Source organism: Oncorhynchus mykiss, chromosome 5, assembly GCF_013265735.2.
Source record: "Oncorhynchus mykiss isolate Arlee chromosome 5, USDA_OmykA_1.1, whole genome shotgun sequence".
Lineage (NCBI taxonomy): Eukaryota > Metazoa > Chordata > Actinopteri > Salmoniformes > Salmonidae > Oncorhynchus > Oncorhynchus mykiss.
In genome coordinates, this window is record NC_048569.1 from 29,132,058 (window position 1) to 29,140,209 (window position 8,152).

Sequence of the window (8,152 nt, forward strand, 5' to 3'; positions counted from 1 at the left end):
TTGCCCTTGATATTAAGGGATGTTGTGCTGCTATTTTTATTGACTTGGCCAAAGCTTTTGATATGATAGACCATTCAATTCTTGTGGGCCAGCTAATGAGTATTGGTGTCTCTGAGGGCTCTTTAGCCTGGTTGGCTAACTACCTCTCTCAAAGAGTTCAGTGTATAAAGTCAGAACATCTGCTGTCTCAGCCACTGCCTGTCATCAAGGGAATACCCCAAGGCTCGATCCTAGGCCCCACGCTCTTCTCAATTTACTTCAACAACATAGCTCAGGCAGTAGGAAGCTTTCTCCTCCATGTATATGCAGTTGATAGTCTTATACTCAGCTGGCCCCTCCCCGGATTTTGTGTTAAACGCTTTACAACAAAGCTTTCTTAGTGTCCAACAAGCTTTTTCTGCCTTTCACCTTGTTCTGAACACCTCCAAAACAAAGGTCATATGGTTTGGTAAGAAGAATCTCCCCACAGGTGTGATTACTACCTCCTGAGGGTTTAGAGATTGAGCTAGTCACCTCATACAAGTACTTGGAAGTATGGTCAGATGGTAACACTGTCCTTCTCTCAGCACATATCAAAGCTACAGGCTAAAGTTCAATCTAGACTTGGTTTCCTCTATCGTAATCGCTCCTCTTTCACCACAGCTGCCAAACTAACCCTGATTAAGATGACCATCCTACCCATGCTAGATTACGGAGACGCAATTTATAGATCCACAGGTAAGGGTGCTCTCGAGCGGCTAGCTGTTCATTACCATTCGGCCATCAGATTTGCCACCAATGCCCCTTATAGGACACATCACTGCACTCTATACTCCTCTGTAAACTGGTCATCTCTGTACACCAGTTGCAAGACCCACTGGTTGCTGCTTATTTATAAAACTCTCTTAGGCCTCACTCCCCCTATCTGAGATATCTACTGCAGCCTCATCCTCCGCATACAACACCCGTTCTGCCAGTCACATTCTGTTAAAGATCCCCAAAGCACACACATCCCTGGGTCGCTCGTCTTTTCAGTTAGCTGCAGCTAGCGACTGGAATGGGCTGCAACAATCACTTAAACTGGACAGTTTTATCTCAATCTCTTCATTCAAAGACTCAATCATGGACACTCTTACTGACAGTTATGGCTGCTTTGCGTGATGTATTATTGTCTCTACCTTCTTGCCCTTTGTGCGGTTGTCTGTGCCCAATAATGTTTGTACCATGTTTTGTGCTGCTACCATGTTGTGCTGCTGCTATGCTGTTTGGTCATGTGTTGCTGCCTTGCTATGTTGTTGTCTTAGGTCTCTCTTTATGTAGTGTTGTAGTGTCTCTCTTGTCGTGATGCGTGTTTTGTCCTATTATTTTATTTTTAATCCCAGCACCGTCCCCGCAGGAGGCCTTTTGCCTTTTGGTAGGCCATCATTGTAAATAATAATGTATTCTTAACTGACTTGCCTAAATAAAATCTGACTATGACCAGTAGAGTAAAGCATTGGATCACACTGAAAAATCTTACATGTTCAGAGAATAAAATAATCAAGACTGTGACAAGCATGTTCTATTGTAGTTTTGATTATGGGTCTTTTCATTTTTTTGTATGCTAAATCTTAAACTTTTGCATAATATATAAATTACAAATCTTTACACAGCAGAAAACAAACTATACCAATATGATTTATCTACCCATAAAAGTGAATACAGTAATGCACACTTTATGCCTCATTAGTTAAGAGCTGCACTGACGCCCCCACACCACGAGGCGTCGTGAGTCATTTTAGTATCACAGAAACCTTCATAAAAGTATACCCTTCGGGATTTGTTTTACTCTATGCGGAAGTTGCAAGTTTCATAACAGTTATGTACACATTGGCTTGTATATGTTGGATATTTTAGTGGTATAATAAATACGTCAACTTAATTCAAGTGTTTATTTACGAAATGGTCAACCTTGGACTCACAAAAGTGGACGATGCGCTTGCAGCAAAACATCCGGTTGGTCCTTTCTCTTTTTACTGCTTCAACCTTTTACGCAAGACACTGCTGAATGGTTGCTGTAGCTCAACTGTAGATTACACGTGCTTTGTGTTTTGACGTTTTAAACACGATTATATACATTTGCTAGGTTTTACAGCCTTCCTTGCTAGTTGTGTTCTCAGATTTCTTACCAGAGCTACCTAACCTGGGACACATATTGAACATAAAATAATCTCTCATGATGATTGCATTTTGTATTCAACCCATTTGCGATCTTTCTTCTCTCTCAGGGTTTACAGCAGTATGCTGCCTGTCAGTCTCATGCCTTCATGAAAGGGACAGCGACCTTTATATTGGGTGAGTGACACTCTCCCAATGCTTTATTTTCACTTCATATAATAGCAATTTATTTATGCATGAATGCATCGTGGAGCCTCTTTCATGTATCCTAACATTTCCTGTACTCTATTGTAGGGACAAGTGGATTATTTCTCATACAAAAAGTTATTCAGAAGAGGCTTCCATATCCTTTGCAGTGGAACCTGCTGATTTCAACAGGTGAGAGTGTGCCTGTGTACTCAAATTACAGAATGTGATGTTTAGCTATAACTTGCAGTAATATAGAGTTTAGAATGATTGTCTAAACGTCAATCATGTCTACCTCTTTGTCTCACCTTGTTCCTTTCATTGCCCTCTCTATTCCCCTTCAGCGGCTTCATCAGTGGGCAGCTATGCAGTGACACGCTGGGAGACAATGAAGTGCACTGACCTATGGATGCTAATAGAGACAGGGAAAGTACCAGACCGAACACCACTCAGTGAGTATAGCTGTGGTTCTACTCTATTCTATGCCATTCTATACTACGTGGACTAAATCTCAATGCCGGTTGTGAAGAAATAAGAGGGGTAGACATTAGGTCAGCGGTTTATTCAGCTCTCAGGTCTCTGACATCTCTATGTGTCTGTCTGTATTGCAGTAGCAGAGCCTGCCCCTGAGGAACCAGCTGGGCCTAAGAAGACCCCATATGGAGATGTGATGGAATGACCACAGGACATACTCATGTACAGGCAACCCCAGTCCTCTGCTTCACATCTCACCCACTCAACCCTATCAATAAACACATTTATTTAGGTATTATGGTTCAACTGCGTCACCATTGGACAATGTTCTGCCATGCTGGACTTAGTTTCACGTGGGTTCAGTGATTGCACCCTTTATATAGATCAGAGAACCTTGTAAGTTGATCATGGCATTTTGTCAGATTGGGCCACCCTGACTTGTGTCCAGATGAGTACTATATAGTACATAGTTTATTTAATATATGGAAAAGGTAAGGGAAAAACATTATATGTTATAGAGTGGGCTTGAGGGTTGAATAAACAATGTCCGTTTGATCACATCCTGTAAATACTTCCTGTTGTATTCGGCGCATGTGATAAATAAAATTTGATTTGATTTACTGGGTTTAATGGAATAGAAATCATGTCTATCATTAAGCTTTTATCTCCTCAAAGGTTAACCACTGTTGACACATGAGTAAGGGTCAGATTTCCAGACCAATAGGCTGTGAGATTTGGATTTGGAGCGCAGGGTTTTTTCTGGATCAAAAAGGGTGGTTGGTAGGGGGTGTGGCAAAGAGTGTGGCTACATTTTATAACACATTTTAGAGGCTCCCATCTTGGAGATGAGTCTAAAGCTATTTATCTAGGGCTTCCTGAGTGGTGCAGCGGTCTAAGGCAGTGCATCGCAGTGCTTGAGGCATCACTACAGACCCGGGTTCAATCCCAGGCTGTGTCATTGGCTTAGCGTCGTCTGGGTTAGGGGAGGGTTTGGCCAGGGCGGGCTTTACTTGGCTCATCACTCTCTAGTGAGCCGGGTGCCTTTTGTAATGCAGCTGAGAGAAAATGTTGCATTTTAAAACTTCTTCGGATTCGGTGTCCCTTCCACGGGAGGGTAGAGCTAACGTAGGCTAAATCGATTAGCATGAGGTTGTAAGCAACATTTCCCAGGACATAGACATATCTGATATTGTCAGAAAGCTTCAATTCTTGTTAATCTAACTGCACTGTCCAATTTTCAGTAGCTATTACAGTGAAAGAATACCATGCTATTGTTTGAGGAGAGTGCACAATTTTGAACATGAAAAGTTATTAATAAACAAATTAGGCACATTTGGGCATTTTGATTTAAAATTTTGAACAGAAATTCAATGGTTCATTCAATAGTTCATTCAATGGTTCATCTAAAATGTTGCACATACGCTGATGCCATCTAGTGGCCAAAATCTAAATTGCACCTGGGCAGGAATAATACATTATGGCCTTTCTCTTGCATTTCAAAGATGATGTATTATCTTTTACCAGATCTATAGTGTTATATTCTACTACATTCCTTTCACATTTCCATAAACTTCAAAGTGTTTCCTTTCAAATGGTACCAATAATATGCATATCCTTGCTTCAGGGCCTGAGCTACATGTAGTTAGATTTGGATATGTCATTTTAGATGAAAATTGAAAAAAAGGGGCTAATCCTTAAGAGGTTTAATGCTAATTTCCCACGATTCTACATATTCTGCCATGGAGCTGAGGATTTGTTTTGTAGTTTTAAAGGTAGTTTCTTTTGCTCAAACAATAAAGACATGAATACTGCTAAATTGTTTTGGGAATTTTCCTTTCTCCCTGCAGTCTAGTTTTTATTTTGGTGATTGTTAGTTCCCAGAGATTATATTATTAAAAGGTCCATTATCTTTTCAACATACTTTATATCTGGTTTTAGTCGTTTAAGTTTACACTTAGTTTTATTTTTTTTACACTGTTTGCACTTAGGTGACCCGAAAAAACGCTTAGGTGGGCCCGCCCAAGGATTACAATGGCAGAAAAATCCCTGGAGCAGGATACGAGGGCAAATGTTGCATTTTGACAGCATTCCACAAATTTGTTTTCACTTTTTGGGGGGATTCAAATTTTAAGCTCATGATCCAGTATTATTTTTTATGCCTTGGTTGGCATGCTGTACGGCTGAAACAAACCAATAGTTTCCTAAAGTGCCACTAGTGGTTAGTATGGATCATTGAGGTTTTGTAGAATTCTTGTGCATTTAACACAGTTTGGGAAAGGTTATACTAGCAGCATAACATACAGTACATACCGTATATCACTAGGTATAATGCTTTGTTTCTCATTGTAAGGACTGTACTGTCTGTATTCATCCACTTGGTGAATGTGTCTCACACTTTATGTAGGCTAATACTACATCAATTTATTTAGGATGTTTTATGATTATAGCTTTAAATACTTAGTGGATTTTTTTTATTAACACATTTGTGAGTACTTTGCATGATTTGCCTAATTCTGTTCAATTTAAAGTCAATGGAATTTGCGTTGATGAGAGATGGCAAAGAAGTGATGACCGGAGGGGAGGGAAGTCCACACGAGGGTACGCTAATGTGAAGATGTCTGTAATGATACATGACATAATGTTCATTGAACTGAAGCAGTTTAAAATTATTAGGCTAAAACAGATTAGCACAATGTGTTGATTTCCTGTTAGTGATAAGCATTAGTGTTAACGACGTACAGGATTTCCCTCTGAAACATCCATTAAACAGATCATGTTTGCCTTTGTCACTTACAGTATATATATATATATATATATATATATATATATATATATATATATATATATATATATATATATATATATATTATAGTAAATGATGTGAGTCTGGAGAGGGGGCTTTGGTCACCATTATTTAGACATGCCACCATTAGCTGGGTCACGTATATGTAAAGCCACTCACACCTCTCGTGCTGATTTGCTCATTTGGTTGAAGAAGAGGCATGAGAGCGTGAAACTATGACCATTTGACACTTCAAGTCAGTGTATTCTACCTCATGTCCTGTCTCATTGCAGTAACGGCATATAGTCTTATGTGTGTCTTAATCTTCTCTTGTCCCAAATGACCAGCTTAACTCATTCTATTGACTATTGACTGAATGACTTTTCAGGACATTCAAGACAATGTGTACGTCCCACACAATGCATTAGCTGATAATCCAAAAACGATAACACCAAGCTTGATCCGGTGTAGTAGTTGCCACAACACCATTTTGCTCCTCCCTTTCTATAGGTATACACTTTTACAAGCACTTTACTACACCCGCAATAACATCTGCTAAACACGTGTAAGTGACCAATAAAATTGTATTTGATTTGAAGATTGTCAAGGATCTCAGCCACCCGAGCCACAGCCTGTTCATCTCGCTACCATCTACAACGCGGAGACAGTACAGGTGAATCAAAGCTGGGACTGTGAGACAAACATTCTCTATCTCCAGGCTGTCAGACTGTTAAATAGTTTCACTAGATGGCCTTCACCCAGTACCCTGCCCTGAACTTTAGTCACTGTTACTAGCCTTCTCTAGAGCAGAGTTTGTAAGGATTCAAAATATCTTGATGCTGGGTAAAACATGAAGATGCAGTATGGTTCAAGCTCCTTTTCTCAAGGCCATTCAAAATCAGACTTGAAACTAGTGCTAACAGGCATATTGGAATTGGTCTGATATTTCTGTCTTCATACATACTAGAGGCACAGTGTGTCATTACTATGTAGTTTGGTATATACACTGATTAACAATGCTTCCAAGAACAAGAACACATTCTTCATAAGCCGCCTGTCACATGATGAATTTGATAGATGGCTTAGACTAGAGCAAGACATGCATTACAATCTATAAATACATACTGCATGTATTTATAGGAGTCTGAAGAATTTGGCTAAGATATCAGTCCTTTGCATCATTATTGTTATAAAAAACATAGGATCAGCTTCATGTGTGGTAAAAATCAGTATGTGTGTAAATAGAACACGATGAGATTGTATTGTATCTTAAACCCTACTGTGGCACCATTTGCATAGCTGAACTAGTTTCCTTTTCAAATTTGTGCAAATATGTGTTTTTCTCTCTTAATGGAGGCCTGTGAAACAATAGAGTCTTTTTACACATAACCATCTGGAGAAACTAGGTGACCAAAGTTCATTCCCTTAGGCACCCAGAGAAGTGCTTAAATAAACCCTCTTAATAAACCCAGAAACACCAGAAAAGCAGGAACAGAATGAAGGCTTGGAAATGGGGGATACCTAGTCAGTTGTACAACTGAATGCCTTTAACTGAAATGTGTCTTCCGCATTTAACCCAACCCCTCTAAATCAGAGATGTGTGGGGGGCTGCCTTAATCGACATCCACATCTTAAACACCCAGGGAACAGTGGGTTAACTGCCTTGCTCAGGGGCAGATTGACAGATTTTTACCTTGTCAGCTCAGGGATTTGATCCAGCAACCTTTCGGGTTACTGACCCAACGCTCTAACCACTAGGCAATCCTTGTCATAGATGAGGATTGGATTGGTTTCATTATTTGGGAATAGACATTCACAGTCTAATCTGAAGGCTAAATGAGAGAAAGACTATAAAGCTTACAGCCTCCATCGCTTAAATGTACTTCCACTTCTTCTCTGTCTTCCATTATGACTCAACTTAGGATAAAAGTCTAAGATTTGAAGCACTTCCCGAAAATAATGCAGTGACCCAGCTCTCAAATGGTTTGCCACATGCACAGTGATATTGCTGAAGGGAGAGACAGAGATACAAAGCACAAGTAAAAATGATATATAATGTGTGTGCGTGTGAGTTGGCCAGTGGGGTGAGGGTAAACCTATGGTTCTAATAAGTAAGATAAACAATAGCAGGGTCAGGGATAATTCCCTCAGTGCACTCATGGTTTAGCTTCCACTCATGAACTGTGGGCACTGTAGTGTGGGTGTGTGTGTGCGTGCATGTGCATGTGCACGCAGGCTTATGTGTTTGTGTGACTGTGGCGGTGAATGTGCGTGACAGGGAGAGAGAGACAGGGTGAAAGGAAAAGGAGGGGAGGGAGGCTGGTAGAGAATTGAGGATTAAATTGTCTGACTCTGAACCTGCCGATCAGTAAAAGAACACCACTCACATTGGCAGTGCAGTCTATCTCTCTCTGTCACGTGCACACACACACATGAGCATGCACACGCACGCACACACACCATCTTTTTCTCTGGCTATGCTACTACATAGGAGCGTGCACTAGCTGACCCCGGTGGAGTAGCCAAAGTGGGTTTACTGTTAGGATAATTCCCTCCATTAATGACCAAAGCCAC

General features: G+C 40.4%; 1 protein-coding gene across 1 annotated transcript; it reads left to right on the forward strand.

The window, feature by feature from the left end:
* The first annotated feature begins 1,786 nt into the window (after positions 1 to 1,786).
* Positions 1,787 to 3,426, forward strand: tmem141 (transmembrane protein 141). The gene is made up of 5 exons (XM_021602378.2): positions 1,787 to 1,974; positions 2,247 to 2,313; positions 2,431 to 2,514; positions 2,667 to 2,774; positions 2,934 to 3,426. Exons 1-5 carry the CDS (start codon positions 1,921 to 1,923, stop codon positions 2,999 to 3,001), a joined length of 381 nt encoding a protein of 126 aa, XP_021458053.1. The 5' UTR covers positions 1,787 to 1,920; the 3' UTR covers positions 3,002 to 3,426.
* The last annotated feature ends 4,726 nt before the right edge of the window (positions 3,427 to 8,152 follow it).